This window comes from Carcharodon carcharias, chromosome 3 (assembly GCF_017639515.1).
Source record: "Carcharodon carcharias isolate sCarCar2 chromosome 3, sCarCar2.pri, whole genome shotgun sequence".
In the NCBI taxonomy this organism is placed as follows: Eukaryota; Metazoa; Chordata; class Chondrichthyes; order Lamniformes; family Lamnidae; genus Carcharodon; species Carcharodon carcharias.
In genome coordinates this window covers 5497925-5515521 of record NC_054469.1, presented here as the reverse complement: position 1 = coordinate 5515521, position 17597 = coordinate 5497925, and the positions used below count along the sequence as shown (strand labels likewise).

The following is a 17597-nucleotide window of genomic DNA, read 5'->3' as shown; positions in this document are numbered from 1 at the left end:
TAAGTATCTGAATTTGGGGTGATGGTGGTGAACAGTACTGTTAAGTATCTGAATTTGGAGTGATGGTGAACAGTAAGTATCTGGAAATTTGGGGGTGATGGTGGTGAACAGTACTGTTAAGTATCTGAATTTGGGGTGATGGTGAGGTGAACAGTACTGTTACGTATCTGATTTGGGGGTGATGGTGATGAACAGTACTGTTAAGTATCTGAATTTTGGGGTGATGGTGGTGAATAGCACTGTTAAGTATCTGAATTTGGGGTGATGGTGGTGACAGTACTGTTAATTTCAGAATTTGGGGTGATGGTGTGAATCGTAACTGTTAAGTATCTGAATTTGGGGTGATGGTGGTGAACAGTACTGTTAAGTATCTGAATTTGGGGTGATGTTGGTGAACAGTACTGTTAAGTATCTGAATTTGGGGTGATGGTGGTGGAACAGTACTGTTAAGTATCTGAATTTGGGTGATGGTGGTGAACAGTACTGTTAAGAATCCTGAATTTGGGGTGATGGTGGTGAACAGTACTGTTAAGTATCTGAATTTGGGGTGGATGGAGGTTGAACAGTACGTTAAGTATCTGAATTTGGGATGATGGTGGTGAACAGTACTGTTAAGTATCTGAATATGGGGTGATGGTGGTGAATAGTACTGTTAAGTATCTGAATTTGGGGTGATGGTGGTGAACAGTACTGTTAAGTATCTGAATTTGGGGTGATGGTGGTGAACAGTACTGTTAAGTATTTGAATTTGGGGTGATGGTGGTGAACAGTACTGTTAAGTATCTGAATTTGGGGTGATGGTGGTGAACAGTACTGTTAAGTATCTGAATTTGGGATGATGGTGGTGAACAGTACTGTTAAGTATCTGAATTTGGGGTGATGGTGGTGAACAGTACTGTTAAGTATCTGAATTTGGGGTGATGGTGGTGAACAGTACTGTTAAGTATCTGAATTTGGGGTGATGGTGGTGAACAGTACTGTTAAGTATCTGAATTTGGAGTGATGGTGAACAGTAAAGTATCTGAATTTGGGGTGATGGTGGTGAACAGTACTGTTAAGTATCTGAATTTGGGATGATGGTGGTGAACAGTACTGTTAAATATCAGAATTTGGGGTGATGGTGGTGAACAGTACTGTTAAGTATCTGAATTTGGGGTGGGTGGTGAATAGTACTGTTAAGTATCTGAATTTGGGGTGATGGTGGTGAACAGTACTGTTAAGTATCTGAATTTGGAGTGATGGTGAACAGTAAAGTATCTGAATTTGGGGTGATGGTGGTGAACAGTACTGTTAAGTATCTGATTTGGGGGGTGATGGTGGTGAACAGTACTGTTACGTATCTGAATTTTGGGGGTGATGGTGATGAACAGTACTGTTAAGTATCTGAATTTGGGGTGATGGTGGTGAATAGTACTGTTAAGTATCTGAATTTGGGTTGATGGTGGTGAACAGTACTGTTAAATATCAGAATTTGGGGTGATGGTGGTGAATAGTACTGTTAAGTATCTGAATTTGGGGTGATGGTGGTGAACAGTACTGTTAAGTATCTGAATTTGGGGTGATGGTGGTGAACAGTACTGTTAAGTATCTGAATTTGGGGTGATAGTGGTGAACAGTACTGTTAAGTATCTGAATTTGGAGTGATGGTGAACAGTAAAGTATCTGAATTTGGGGTGATGGTGGTGAACAGTACTGTTAAGTATCTGAATTTGGGGTGATGGTGGTGAACAGTACTGTTAAGTATCTGAATTTGGGGTGATGGTGGTGAATAGTACTGTTAAGTATCTGAATCTGGGGTGATGGTGGTGAACAGTACTGTTAAGTATCTGAATTTGGAGTGATGGTGAACGTAAAGTATCTGAATTTGGGGTGATGGTGGTGAACAGTACTGTTAAGTATCTGAATTTGGGGTGATGGTGGTGAACAGTACTGTTACGTATCTGAATTTGGGGTGATGGTGATGAACAGTACTGTTAAGTATCTGAATTTGGGGTGATGGTGGTGAATAGTACTGTTAAGTATCTGAATTTGGGGTGATGGTGGTGAACAGTACTGTTAAATATCAGAATTTGGGGTGATGGTGGTGAATAGTACTGTTAAGTATTTGAATTTGGGGTGATGGTGATGAACAGTACTGTTAAGTATCTGAATTTGGGGTGATGGTGGTGAACAGTACTGTTAAGTATCTGAATTTGGGATGATGGTGGTGAACAGTACTGTTACGTATCTGAATTTGGGGTGATGGTGGTGAACAGTACTGTTAAGTATCTGAATTTGGGGTGATGGTGATGAACAGTACTGTTAAGTATCTGAATTTGGGGTGATGGTGGTGAACAGTACTGTTACGTATCTGAATTTGGAGTGATGGTGAACAGTAAAGTATCTGAATTTGGGGTGATGGTGGTGAACAGTACTGTTAAGTATCTGAATTTGGGATGATGGTGGTGAACAGTACTGTTAAATATCAGAATTTGGGATGATGGTGGTGAACAGTACTGTTAAATATCAGAATTTGGGGTGGTGGTGGTGAACAGTACTGTTAAGTATCTGAATTTGGGGTGATGGTGGTGAAAGGTACTGTTAAGTATCTGAATTTGGGGTGATAGTGGTGAACAGTACTGTTAAGTATCTGAATTTGGAGTGATGGTGGTGAACAGTACTGTTAAGTATCTGAATTTGGGGTGATGTTGGTGAACAGTACTGTTAAGTATCTGAATTTGGGGTGATGGTGGTGAACAGTACTGTTAAATATCAGAATTTGGGGTGATGGTGGTGAACAGTACTGTTAAGTATCTGAATTTGGAGTGATGGTGAACAGTAAAGTATCTGAATTTGGGGTGATGGTGGTGAACAGTACTGTTAAGTATCTGAATTTGGGGTGATGGTGGTGAACAGTACTGTTAAGTATCTGAATTTGGGGTGGTGGTGGTGAACAGTACTGTTAAGTATTTGAATTTGGGGTGATGGTGGTGAACAGTACTGTTAAGTATCTGAATTTGGAGTGATGGTGAACAGTAAAGTATCTGAATTTGGGGTGATGGTGGTGAACAGTACTGTTAAGTATCTGAATTTGGGGTGATGGTGGTGAACAGTACTGTTAAGTATCTGAATGTGGGGTGATGGTGGTGAACAGTACTGTTAAGTATCTGAATTTGGCGTGATGGTGTTGAACAGTACTGTTAAGTATCTGAATTTGGGATGATGGTGGTGAACAGTACTGTTAAGTATCTGAATTTGGGGTGATGGTGGTGAACAGTACTGTTAAGTACTTGAATTTGGGGTGATGGTGGTGAACAGTACTGTTAAGTATCTGAATTTGGGGTGATGGTGGTGAACAGTACATTTAAGTATCTGAATTTGGGGTGATGGTGGTGAACAGTACATTTAAGTATCTGAATTTGGGGTGATGGTGGTGAACAGTACTGTTAAGTATCTGAATTTGGGGTGATGGTGGTGAACAGTACTGTTAAGTATCTGAATTTGGGGTGATGGTGGTGAACAGTACTGTTAAGTATCTGAATTTGGGGTGATGGTGGTGAACAGTACTGTTAAGTATCTGAATTTGGGGTGATGGTGGTGAACAGTACTGTTAAGTATCTGAATTTGGGGTGATGGTGGTGAACAGTACTGTTACGTATCTGAATTTGGGGTGATGGTGGTGAACAGTACTGTTAAGTATCTGAATTTGGAGTGATGGTGAACAGTATAGTATCTGAATTTGGGGTGATGGTGGTGAACAGTACTGTTAAGTATCTGAATTTGGGATGATGGTGGTGAACAGTACTGTTAAATATCAGAATTTGGGATGATGGTGGTGAACAGTACTGTTAAATATCAGAATTTGGGGTGGTGGTGGTGAACAGTACTGTTAAGTATTTGAATTTGGGGTGATGGTGGTGAACAGTACTGTTAAGTATCTGAATTTGGAGTGATGGTGAACAGTAAAGTATCTGAATTTGGGGTGATGGTGGTGAACAGTACTGTTAAGTATCTGAATTTGGGGTGATGGTGGTGAACAGTACTGTTAAGTATCTGAATTTGGGGTGATGGTGGTGAACAGTACTGTTAAGTATCTGAATGTGGGGTGATGGTGGTGAACAGTACTGTTAAGTATCTGAATTTGGCGTGATGGTGTTGAACAGTACTGTTAAGTATCTGAATTTGGGATGATGGTGGTGAACAGTACTGTTAAGTATCTGAATTTGGGGTGATGGTGGTGAACAGTACTGTTAAGTACTTGAATTTGGGGTGATGGTGGTGAACAGTACTGTTAAGTATCTGAATTTGGGGTGATGGTGGTGAACAGTACATTTAAGTATCTGAATTTGGGGTGATGGTGGTGAACAGTACTGTTAAGTATCTGAATTTGGGGTGATGGTGGTGAACAGTACTGTTAAGTATCTGAATTTGGGGTGATGGTGGTGAACAGTACTGTTAAGTATCTGAATTTGGAGTGATGGTGAACAGTAAAGTATCTGAATTTGGGGTGATGGTGGTGAACAGTACTGTTAAGTATCTGAATTTGGGGTGATGGTGGTGAACAGTACTGTTAAGTATCTGAATTTGGGGTGATGGTGGTGAACAGTACTGTTAAGTATCTGAATTTGGGGTGATGGTGGTGAATAGTACTGTTAAGTATCTGAATCTGGGGTGATGGTGGTGAACAGTACTGTTAAGTATCTGAATTTGGAGTGATGGTGAACAGTAAAGTATCTGAATTTGGGGTGATGGTGGTGAACAGTACTGTTAAGTATCTGAATTTGGGGTGATGGTGGTGAACAGTACTGTTACGTATCTGAATTTGGGGTGATGGTGATGAACAGTACTGTTAAGTATCTGAATTTGGGGTGATGGTGGTGAATAGTACTGTTAAGTATCTGAATTTGGGGTGATGGTGGTGAACAGTACTGTTAAATATCAGAATTTGGGGTGATGGTGGTGAATAGTACTGTTAAGTATTTGAATTTGGGGTGATGGTGATGAACAGTACTGTTAAGTATCTGAATTTGGGGTGATGGTGGTGAACAGTACTGTTAAGTATCTGAATTTGGGATGATGGTGGTGAACAGTACTGTTAAGTATCTGAATTTGGGGTGATGGTGGTGAACAGTACTGTTAAGTATCTGAATTTGGGGTGATGGTGGTGAACAGTACTGTTACGTATCTGAATTTGGGGTGATGGTGGTGAACAGTACTGTTAAGTATCTGAATTTGGGGTGATGGTGGTGAACAGTACTGTTAAGTATCTGAATTTGGGGTGATGGTGGTGAAAGGTACTGTTAAGTATCTGAATTTGGGGTGATAGTGGTGAACAGTACTGTTAAGTATCTGAATTTGGGGTGATGGTGGTGAATAGTACTGTTAAGTATCTGAATCTGGGGTGATGGTGGTGAACAGTACTGTTAAGTATCTGAATTTGGAGTGATGGTGAACAGTAAAGTATCTGAATTTGGGGTGATGGTGGTGAACAGTACTGTTAAGTATCTGAATTTGGGGTGATGGTGGTGAACAGTACTGTTACGTATCTGAATTTGGGGTGATGTTGATGAACAGTACTGTTAAGTATCTGAATTTGGGGTGATGGTGGTGAATAGTACTGTTAAGTATCTGAATGTGGGGTGATGGTGGTGAACAGTACTGTTAAATATCAGAATTTGGGGTGATGGTGGTGAATAGTACTGTTAAGTATTTGAATTTGGGGTGATGGTGATGAACAGTACTGTTAAGTATCTGAATTTGGGGTGATGGTGGTGAACAGTACTGTTAAGTATCTGAATTTGGGATGATGGTGGTGAACAGTACTGTTAAGTATCTGAATTTGGGGTGATGGTGGTGAACAGTACTGTTAAGTATCTGAATTTGGGGTGATGGTGGTGAACAGTACTGTTACGTATCTGAATTTGGGGTGATGGTGGTGAACAGTACTGTTAAGTATCTGAATTTGGGGTGATGGTGGTGAACAGTACTGTTAAGTATCTGAATGTGGGGTGATGGTGGTGAAAGGTACTGTTAAGTATCTGAATTTGGGGTGATAGTGGTGAACAGTACTGTTAAGTATCTGAATTTGGAGTGATGGTGAACAGTAAAGTATCTGAATTTGGGGTGATGTTGGTGAACAGTACTGTTAAGTATCTGAATTTGGGGTGATGGTGGTGAACAGTACTGTTAAGTATCTGAATTTGGGGTGATGGTGGTGAACAGTACTGTTAAGTATCTGAATTTGGGGTGATGGTGGTGAACAGTACTGTTACGTATCTGAATTTGGGGTGATGGTGGTGAACAGTACTGTTAAGTATCTGAATTTGGGGTGATGGTGATGAACAGTACTGTTAAGTATCTGAATTTGGGGTGATGGTGGTGAACAGTACTGTTAAGTATCTGAATTTGGAGTGATGGTGAACAGTAAAGTATCTGAATTTGGGGTGATGGTGGTGAACAGTACTGTTAAGTATCTGAATTTGGGATGATGGTGGTGAACAGTACTGTTAAATATCAGAATTTGGGATGATGGTGGTGAACAGTACTGTTAAATATCAGAATTTGGGGTGGTGGTGGTGAACAGTACTGTTAAGTATCTGAATTTGGGGTGATGGTGGTGAACAGTACTGTTAAATATCAGAATTTGGGGTGATGGTGGTGAACAGTACTGTTAAGTATCTGAATTTGGAGTGATGGTGAACAGTAAAGTATCTGAATTTGGGGTGATGGTGGTGAACAGTACTGTTAAGTATCTGAATTTGGGGTGATAGTGGTGAACAGTACTGTTAAGTATCTGAATTTGGGGTGATGGTGGTGAACAGTACTGTTAAGTATCTGAATTTGGGGTGATGGTGGTGAACAGTACTGTTAAGTATCTGAATTTGGGATGATGGTGGTGAACAGTACTGTTAAGTATCTGAATTTGGGGTGATGGTGGTGAACAGTACTGTTAAGTATCTGAATTTGGGGTGATGGTGGTGAACAGTACTGTTACGTATCTGAATTTGGGGTGATGGTGGTGAACAGTACTGTTAAGGATCTGAATTTGGAGTGATGGTGAACAGTAAAGTATCTGAATTTGGGGTGATGGTGGTGAACAGTACTGTTAAGTATCTGAATTTGGGATGATGGTGGTGAACAGTACTGTTAAATATCAGAATTTGGGATGATGGTGGTGAACAGTACTGTTAAATATCAGAATTTGGGGTGGTGGTGGTGAACAGTACTGTTAAGTATCTGAATTTGGAGTGATGGTGAACAGTAAAGTATCTGAATTTGGGGTGATGGTGGTGAACAGTACTGTTAAGTATCTGAATTTGGGGTGATGGTGGTGAACAGTACTGTTAAGTATCTGAATTTGGGGTGATGGTGGTGAACAGTACTGTTAAGTATCTGAATGTGGGGTGATGGTGGTGAACAGTACTGTTAAGTATCTGAATTTGGCGTGATGGTGTTGAACAGTACTGTTAAGTATCTGAATTTGGGATGATGGTGGTGAACAGTACTGTTAAGTATCTGAATTTGGGGTGATGGTGGTGAACAGTACTGTTAAGTACTTGAATTTGGGGTGATGGTGGTGAACAGTACTTTTAAGTATCTGAATTTGGGGTGATGGTGGTGAACAGTACATTTAAGTATCTGAATTTGGGGTGATGGTGGTGAACAGTACTGTTAAGTATCTGAATTTGGGGTGATGGTGGTGAACAGTACTGTTAAGTATCTGAATTTGGGGTGATGGTGGTGAACAGTACTGTTAAGTATCTGAATTTGGAGTGATGGTGAACAGTAAAGTATCTGAATTTGGGGTGATGGTGGTGAACAGTACTGTTAAGTATCTGAATTTGGGGTGATGGTGATGAACAGTACTGTTAAGTATCTGTATTTGGGGTGATGGTGGTGAACAGTACTGTTAAGTACTTGAATTTGGGGTGATGGTGGTGAACAGTACTGTTAAGTATCTGAATTTGGGGTGATGGTGGTGAACAGTACTGTTAAGTACTTGAATTTGGGGTGATGGTGGTGAACAGTACTGTTAAGTATCTGAATTTGGGGTGATGGTGGTGAACAGTACTGTTAAGTACTTGAATTTGGGGTGATGGTGGTGAACAGTACTGTTAGGTACTTGAATTTGGGGTGATGGTGGTGAACAGTACTGTTAAGTACTTGAATTTGGGGTGATGGTGGTGAACAGTACTGTTAAGTATCTGAATTTGGGATGATGGTGGTGAACAGTACTGTTAAGTATCTGAATTTGGGGTGATGGTGGTGAACAGTACTGTTAAGTATCTGAATTTGGGATGATGGTGGTGAACAGTACTGTTAAGTATCTGAATTTGGGGTGATGGTGGTGAACAGTACTGTTAAGTACTTGAATTTGGGGTGATGGTGGTGAACAGTACTGTTAAGTATCTGAATTTGGGGTGATGGTGGTGAACAGTACATTTAAGTATCTGAATTTGGGGTGATGGTGGTGAACAGTACTGTTAAGTATCTGAATTTGGGGTGATGGTGGTGAACAGTACTGTTAAGTATCTGAATTTGGGGTGATGGTGGTGAACAGTACTGTTAAGTATCTGAATTTGGAGTGATGGTGAACAGTAAAGTACCTGAATTTGGGGGTGATGGTGGTGAACAGTACTGTTAAGTATCTGAATTTGGGGTGATGGTGATGAACAGTACTGTTAAGTATCTGTATTTGGGGTGATGGTGGTGAACAGTACTGTTAAGTACTTGAATTTGGGGTGATGGTGGTGAACAGTACTGTTAAGTATCTGAATTTGGGGTGATGGTGGTGAACAGTACTGTTAAGTACTTGAATTTGGGGTGATGGTGGTGAACAGTACTGTTAAGTATCTGAATTTGGGGTGATGGTGGTGAACAGTACTGTTAAGTACTTGAATTTGGGGTGATGGTGGTGAACAGTACTGTTAGGTACTTGAATTTGGGGTGATGGTGGTGAACAGTACTGTTAAGTACTTGAATTTGGGGTGATGGTGGTGAACAGTTCTGTTAAGTATCTGAATTTGGGATGATGGTGGTGAACAGTACTGTTAAGTATCTGAATTTGGGGTGATGGTGGTGAACAGTACTGTTAAGTATCTGAATTTGGGGTGATGGTGGTGAACAGTACTGTTACGTATCTGAATTTGGGGTGATGGTGGTGAACAGTACTGTTAAGTATCTGAATTTGGGGTGATGGTGATGAACAGTACTGTTAAGTATCTGAATTTGGGGTGATGGTGGTGAACAGTACTGTTAAGTATCTGAATTTGGAGTGATGGTGAACAGTAAAGTATCTGAATTTGGGGTGATGGTGGTGAACAGTACTGTTAAATATCAGAATTTGGGATGATGGTGGTGAACAGTACTGTTAAATATCAGAATTTGGGGTGGTGGTGGTGAACAGTACTGTTAGGTATTTGAATTTGGGGTGATGGTGGTGAACAGTACTGTTAAGTATCTGAATTTGGAGTGATGGTGAACAGTAAAGTATCTGAATTTGGGGTGATGGTGGTGAACAGTACTGTTAAGTATCTGAATTTGGGGTGATGGTGGTGAACAGTACTGTTAAGTATCTGAATTTGGGGTGATGGTGGTGAACAGTACTGTTAAGTATCTGAATTTGGGGTGATGGTGGTGAACAGTACTGTTAAGTATCTGAATTTGGGGTGATGGTGGTGAACAGTACTGTTAAGTACTTGAATTTGGGGTGATGGTGGTGAACAGTACTGTTAAATATCTGAATTTGGGGTGATGGTGGTGAACAGTACTGTTAAGTATCTGAATTTGGGGTGATGGTGGTGAACAGTACTGTTAAGTACTTGAATTTGGGGTGATGGTGGTGAACAGTACTGTTAAGTATCTGAATTTGGGGTGATGGTGGTGAACAGTACTGTTAAGTATCTGAATTTGGGGCGATGGTGGTGAACAGTACTGTTAAGTATCTGAATTTGGGGTGATGGTGGTGAACAGTACTGTTAAGTATCTGAATTTGGAGTGATGGTGAACAGTAAAGTATCTGAATTTGGGGTGATGGTGGTGAACTGTACTGTTAAGTATCTGAATTTGGGTCCTCTCAGTCTAAGGAAGACTGAAAAATTATGGCCAGTGCCCCTGCAATTTCTACTTTCACTTCCTTCAGTATCCTTGGATGCATCTCATCCAATCTTTACCGATTAAGTACAGCCTATCCAATGCTTTCTCACCAATTTTAAACTTTCTGCATGTCTGAATTTCCTCCTCTTTAACCATGGCCTGGGTAGCATCTTCTTCCTTGGTAAAGCAGATGTGAAGTATTCATTTAATATCTCCGCTGTGCCCCCTGCCTCCATGTGTAAATCCACTTTTGGTTTCCTAATCAGCCCTACTCCTCCTGTTACCATCCTTTTTCCATCTACGCACCTATAAGGACTCTGGGATTCCCTTTTGTTTTAGCTGCCAGTCTCTTCATTGTCTATCTTATTTCTCACCTCTCCTCTGAACCTCCTACACTAGTTCTCCATTGTATTTTCTACCTGACACCTGTCACAAGCACACTCTTTCTTCCTTAATCTTAATTTCTATCTCTTTTGTCATCCAGGAAGCTCTGGATTTGCTTACTCTACCTTTCCCTCTTGAGGGAATATACTTTGACTGTGCCAGAACTATCTCCTCTTTGAAGGTAGTCCACTGTCCGGCTACCATTTTCCTGCCAACATTTGACTCCAATTTATTCGGCCCAAATTCATTGTCACCCCATTGAAGTTGGCTTTTCCCCATTTAATTATTTTTACTCTGGATTGTGCATTGTCCTTTTCCATAGCCAGCCTAAACCTTATGATATAATGGTCACTATCCACTAAATGTTCTCCCGTCGACACCTGATCCACTTGGCCCATCTCATTCCCGAGAACCAAGTCCATCAGTATCTCCTCTTCAAAAACAGAATTACCTGGAAAAACTCAGCAGGTCTGGCAGCATCGGCGGAGAAGAAAAGAGTTGACGTTTCGAGTCCTCATGACCCTTCGACAGAACTTGAGTTCGAGTCCAGGAAAGAGCTGAAATATAAGCTGGTTTAAGGTGTGTGTGTGGGGGGCGGAGAGATAGAGAGACAGAGAGGTGGAGGGGGTTGGTGTGGTTGTAGCGACAAACAAGCAGTGATAGAAGCAGATCATCAAAAGATGTCAACAACAATAGTACAATAGAACACATAGGTGTTAAAGTTAAAGTTGGTGATATTATCTAAACGAATGTGCTAATTAAGAATGGATGGTAGGGCACTCAAGGTATAGCTCCAGTGGGTTTTTTTTTAATATAATGGAAATAGGTGGGAAAAGGAAAATCTTTATAATTTATTGGGAAAAAAAAAAAGAAGGGGGAAACAGAAAGGGGGTGGGGATGGGGGAGGGGACTCACGACCTAAAGTTGTTGAATTCAATATTCAGTCCGGAAGGCTGTAAAGTCCCTAGTCGGAAGATGAGGTGTTGTTCCTCCAGTTTGCGTTGGGCTTCACTGGAACAATGCAGCAAGCCAAGGACAGACATGTGGGCAAGAGAGCAGGGTGGAGTGTTAAAATGGCAAGCGACAGGGAGGTTTGGGTCATTCTTGCGGACAGACCGCAGGTGTTCTGCAAAGCGGTCGCCCAGTTTACGTTTGGTCTCTCCAATGTAGAGGAGACCACATTGGGAGCAACGAATGCAGTAGACTAAGTTGGGGGAAATGCAAGTGAAATGCTGCTTCACTTGAAAGGAGTGTTTGGGTCCTTGGACGGTGAGGAGAGAGGAAGTGAAGGGGCAGGTGTTGCATCTTTTGCGTGGGCAAGGGGTTGTGCCATAGGAGGGGGTTGAGGAGTAGGGGGTGATGGAGGAGTGGACCAGGGTGTCCCGGAGGGAGCGATCCCTACGGAATGCCGATAAGGGGGGTGAAGGGAAGATGTGTTTGGTAGTGGCATCATGCTGGAGTTGGCGGAAATGGCGGAGGATGATCATTTGAATGCGGAGGCTGGTGGGGTGATAAGTGAGGACAAGGGGGACCCTATCATGTTTCTGGGAGGGAGGAGAAGGAGTGAGGGCGGATGCGCGGGAGATGGGCCGGACACGGTTGAGGGCCCTGTCAACGACCGTGGGTGGAAAACCTCGGTTAAGGAAGAAGGAGGACATGTCAGAGGAACTGTTTTTGAATGTAGCATCATCGGAACAGATGCGACGGAGGCGAAGGAACTGAGAGAATGGGATGGAGTCCTTACAGGAAGTGGGGTGTGAGGAGCTGTAGTCGAGATAGCTGTGGGTGTCGGTGGGTTTGTAATGGATATTGGTGGACAGTCTATCACCAGAGATTGAGACAGAGAGGTCAAGGAAGGGAAGGGAAGTGTCAGAGATGGACCACGTGAAAATGATGGAGGGGTGGAGATTGGAAGCAAAATTAATAAATTTTTCCAAGTCCTGACGAGAGCATGAAGCAGCACCGAAATAATCATCGATGTACCGGAGAAAGAGTTGTGGAAGGGGGCCGGAGTAGGACTGCAACAAGGAATGTTCCACATACCCCATAAAGAGACAGGCATAGCTGGGGCCCATGCGGGTACCCATAGCCACACCTTTTATTTGGAGGAAGTGAGAGGAGTTGAAGGAGAAATTGTTCAGCGTGAGAACAAGTTCAGCCAGACGGAGGAGAGTAGTGGTGGATGGGGATTGTTCGGGCCTCTGTTCGAGGAAGAAGCTAAGGGCCCTCAGACCATCCTGGTGGGGGATGGAGGTGTAGAGGGATTGGACGTCCATGGTGAAGAGGAAGCGGTAGGGGCCAGGGAACTGGAAATTGTTGATGTGACGTAAGGTGTCAGAGGAATCACGGATGTAGGTGGGAAGGGACTGGACAAGGGGAGAGAGAAGGGAGTCAAGATAACGAGAAATGAGTTCTGTGGGGCAGGAGCAAGCTGAGACGATCGGTCTACCGGGGCAGTTCTGTTTGTGGATTTTGGGTAGGAGATAGAAGCGGGCCGTCCGAGGTTGGGCAACTATCAGGTTGGAAGCTGTGGGAGGGAGATCCCCAGAGGAGATGAGGTCAGTGACAGTCCTGGAAACAATGGCTTGATGTTCAGTGGTGGGGTCATGGTCCAGGGAGAGGTAGGAGGAAGTGTCTGCGAGTTGACGCTCAGCCTCCGCGTGGTAGAGGTCAGTGCGCCAGACAACAACAGCACCACCCTTGTCAGCGGGTTTGATGACAATGTCAGGGTTGGACCTGAGAGAATGGAGTGCAGTAAGTTCAGAGAGAGACAGGTTAGAATGGGTGAGAGGAGCAGAGAAATTGAGACGACTAATGTCGCCGCCATATGAACACACTCGACCTCTCCCTCCAGCAGCACCGCCGTACCCTTTTTCAAAGCTGCGCGTGCCCCCAGTTTCATTTTATCCTTCGGCTCATCCGACGCCTCAACAAGAAACTTTTTCTCTTTCTCTCAAGTGCTAAGGAACGCAAGCTCCAACAACTCATCGACACCAACACCCATCTAGGACCCTCCACCCCTGCCTGTCCCTCCGTCCCCACCCCATCTTCCAATCCCAACCCCAGCCGTGTATTCACTATACCCCCTGACCTTCCCCTCTCCGATGCTGAACGTTCAGTGCTCAGCAAAGGACTTAGTTTCATACCCTTACGCCCTCACCTCAATGAATTTCGGGCTCGGCATGATACTGAACTCTTCTTCCGCCGTCTTCGTCTCCGGGCTCACTTCTTTGGGCAGGAGTCCTCTCCCAGTTCAACGGATCCTTTTACCCATCTTCAATATTCTCCCTCCACCTGGACCCCTCCCTCTGGATTCTTACCTTCTCTCGATCTTTTCATTGAGAACTGTCGGCGCGACATTAGTCGTCTCAATTTCTCTGCTCCTCTCACCCATTCTAACCTGTCTCTCTCTGAACTTACTGCACTCCATTCTCTCAGGTCCAACCCTGACATTGTCATCAAACCCGCTGACAAGGGTGGTGCTGTTGTTGTCTGGCGCACTAACCTCTACCACGCGGAGGCTGAGCGTCAACTCGCAGACACTTCCTCCTACCTCTCCCTGGACCATGACCCCACCACTGAACATCAAGCCATTGTTTCCAGGACTGTCACTGACCTCATCTCCTCTGGGGATCTCCCTCCCACAGCTTCCAACCTGATAGTTGCCCAACCTCGGACGGCCCGCTTCTATCTCCTACCCAAAATCCACAAACAGAACTGCCCCGGTAGACCGATCGTCTCAGCTTGCTCCTGCCCCACAGAACTCATTTCTCGTTATCTTGACTCCCTTCTCTCTCCCCTTGTCCAGTCCCTTCCCACCTACATCCGTGATTCCTCTGACACCTTACGTCACATCAACAATTTCCAGTTCCCTGGCCCCTACCGCTTCCTCTTCACCACGGACGTCCAATCCCTCTACACCTCCATCCCCCACCAGGATGGTCTGAGGGCCCTTAGCTTCTTCCTCGAACAGAGGCCCGAACAATCCCCATCCACCACTACTCTCCTCCGTCTGGCTGAACTTGTTCTCACGCTGAACAATTTCTCCTTCAACTCCTCTCACTTCCTCCAAATAAAAGGTGTGGCTATGGGTACCCGCATGGGCCCCAGCTATGCCTGTCTCTTTATGGGGTATGTGGAACATTCCTTGTTGCAGTCCTACTCCGGCCCCCTTCCACAACTCTTTCTCCGGTACATCGATGATTATTTCGGTGCTGCTTCATGCTCTCGTCAGGACTTGGAAAAATTTATTAATTTTGCTTCCAATCTCCACCCCTCCATCATTTTCACGTGGTCCATCTCTGACACTTCCCTTCCCTTCCTTGACCTCTCTGTCTCAATCTCTGGTGATAGACTGTCCACCAATATCCATTACAAACCCACCGACACCCACAGCTATCTCGACTACAGCTCCTCACACCCCACTTCCTGTAAGGACTCCATCCCATTCTCTCAGTTCCTTCGCCTCCGTCGCATCTGTTCCGATGATGCTACATTCAAAAACAGTTCCTCTGACATGTCCTCCTTCTTCCTTAACCGAGGTTTTCCACCCACGGTCGTTGACAGGGCCCTCAACCGTGTCCGGCCCATCTCCCGCGCATCCGCCCTCACTCCTTCTCCTCCCTCCCAGAAACATGATAGGGTCCCCCTTGTCCTCACTTATCACCCCACCAGCCTCCGCATTCAAAGGATCATCCTCCGCCATTTCCGCCAACTCCAGCATGATGCCACTACCAAACACATCTTCCCTTCACCCCCCTTATCGGCATTCCGTAGGGATCGCTCCCTCCGGGACACCCTGGTCCACTCCTCCATCACCCCCTACTCCTCAACCCCCTCCTATGGCACAACCCCTTGCCCACGCAAAAGATGCAACACCTGCCCCTTCACTTCCTCTCTCCTCACCGTCCAAGGACCCAAACACTCCTTTCAAGTGAAGCAGCATTTCACTTGCATTTCCCCCAACTTAGTCTACTGCATTCGTTGCTCCCAATGTGGTCTCCTCTACATTGGAGAGACCAAACGTAAACTGGGCGACCGCTTTGCAGAACACCTGCGGTCTGTCCGCAAGAATGACCCAAACCTCCCTGTCGCTTGCCATTTTAACACTCCACCCTGCTCTCTTGCCCACATGTCTGTCCTTGGCTTGCTGCATTGTTCCAGTGAAGCCCAACGCAAACTGGAGGAACAACACCTCATCTTCCGACTAGGGACTTTACAGCCTTCCGGACTGAATATTGAATTCAACAACTTTAGGTCGTGAGTCCCCTCCCCCATCCCCACCCCCTTTCTGTTTCCCCCTTTTTTTTTTCCCAATAAATTATAAAGATTTTCCTTTTCCCACCTATTTCCATTATATAAAAAAAAACCCACTGGAGCTATACCTTGAGTGCCCTACCATCCATTCTTAATTAGCACATTCGTTTAGATAATATCACCAACTTTAACTTTAACACCTATGTGTTCTATTGTACTATTGTTGTTGACATCTTTTGATGATCTGCTTCTATCACTGCTTGTTTGTCGCTACAACCACACCAACCCCCTCCACCTCTCTGTCTCTCTATCTCTCCGCCCCCCACACACACACCTTAAACCAGCTTATATTTCAGCTCTTTCCTGGACTCGAACTCAAGTTCTGTCGAAGGGTCATGAGGACTCGAAACGTCAACTCTTTTCTTCTCCGCCGATGCTGCCAGACCTGCTGAGTTTTTCCAGGTAATTCTGTTTTTGTTTTGGATTTCCAGCATCCGCAGTTTTTTTGTTTGTATCTCCTCTTATTGGACTGGATACATGCTGCTGCAGGAAATTCTCCTGAACACGCTCTTATCTCTTGCCCCTCTCTGCCCTTAACACTAACACTATCCCAGCCTATATTCAGGTGATGAAAGTCCCCATTATAACTATTTTATAATTCTTGCACCTCTAATTTCCTTGCAAATTTGTTCCTCTACATCCTTCCCACTAGTTGGTGGCCTAGACTGCACCAAGCAATGTAATTGGATCTTCTTTGTTCATTCGCAGACAGTTTGATCATTGTGGTATTTTATATCTTAGCATCTGTATTCCTTTTCCTCTGCCTGACATTAATCTTCTGTTTGTTTCCCAGAGCTCCACCTGCCACCCATCATTCCAGGATCTCTGTCCTTTGGAATCGGCCGATTCATCAAACTATCCATCCCAAAGATCAACCTGAACCCCTTCCCCTCCCCCATCGACCACTACCCACTTGAGCATGTCCTCATCACCCTCCGCCACTCACCACAGAAATACTTCATCCTGGAGCGTTCATATGTATCAAACTATGCCTGACCTCCCCCACAGTCCCCGCCCCTGAACCCACCGCCCTGCAGTTGGAAGTGAAACATTGACAGCACTGTACAGGCGGCCAAACCTTCTGCAGAACAACTACCCAGAGGAAGAGAGTTGTACCAGAATTTAAATATACAAGTCCTGTAACAAATTATTAAATAGACTTACGGTTCATAAGATCAGTATGTCCTGTTTACCTTCCAAGTGCATGTTCTCTGAAGGCCGCTGTGCACACAACTCATTATCAGCCACTAACAGCGCAGTGGGTGTACCTACACCACATGGACCGCAGCGGTTCAAAAAGGCAGCTCACCACCAGCTTCTCGAGGGCAATTAGGGATGGGTAATAAGTGCTGGGCCCAGCCAGTGAAGCCCCACATCCCGTGAACAAATAACAAAAAATGTGACACTGGGATGAGAGGAGGATAGAAGCCAGTCAGAGTTGCTGCTCCTGGTTACTATCCAATGACCAATGTCAGGCTTGCCCGAGATGCCCTCCATAGTCAAATCCTCTGTAGAGGATACAAAACACATTCCAGTAATCGCTGTAACTCAGGAGGTGAAAGGGAGAGGGGAACTTGGTGAAATTACAATCACTAGGGAAGCAGTACAGAGCAAACTGGAGGAGCTGCGGGCTGACACGTCCCCGGGTCCTGATGGACTTCATCCTAGGGTCTTAAAAGAGGTGGGTAATCGGCTAGTAGATGCATTGATGCTAATTTTCCAAAATTCCCTAGATTCTGGAAAGGTTCCATCAGACTGGAAAATAGCAAATATAAGCCCTGTATTCGAGGGAGGGAGGGAGGCAGAAAACAGTAAACTATAGG

The 17597-nt window shown here is 44.3% G+C and overlaps 1 protein-coding gene across 1 annotated transcript in view; it reads left to right on the top strand.

Annotated features, from left to right (window-relative positions):
* wdr97 (WD repeat domain 97) overlaps positions 1–16942 on the top strand; it is a 308844-nt gene extending 291902 nt beyond the window's left edge. The window contains exon 23 of the mRNA XM_041184562.1: positions 16568–16942. Within this exon, the coding sequence (XP_041040496.1) occupies positions 16568–16770 (203 nt within the window). The 3' untranslated portion in view covers positions 16771–16942. The remainder of the gene's footprint in view (positions 1–16567) is intronic.
* The last annotated feature ends 655 nt before the right edge of the window (positions 16943–17597 follow it).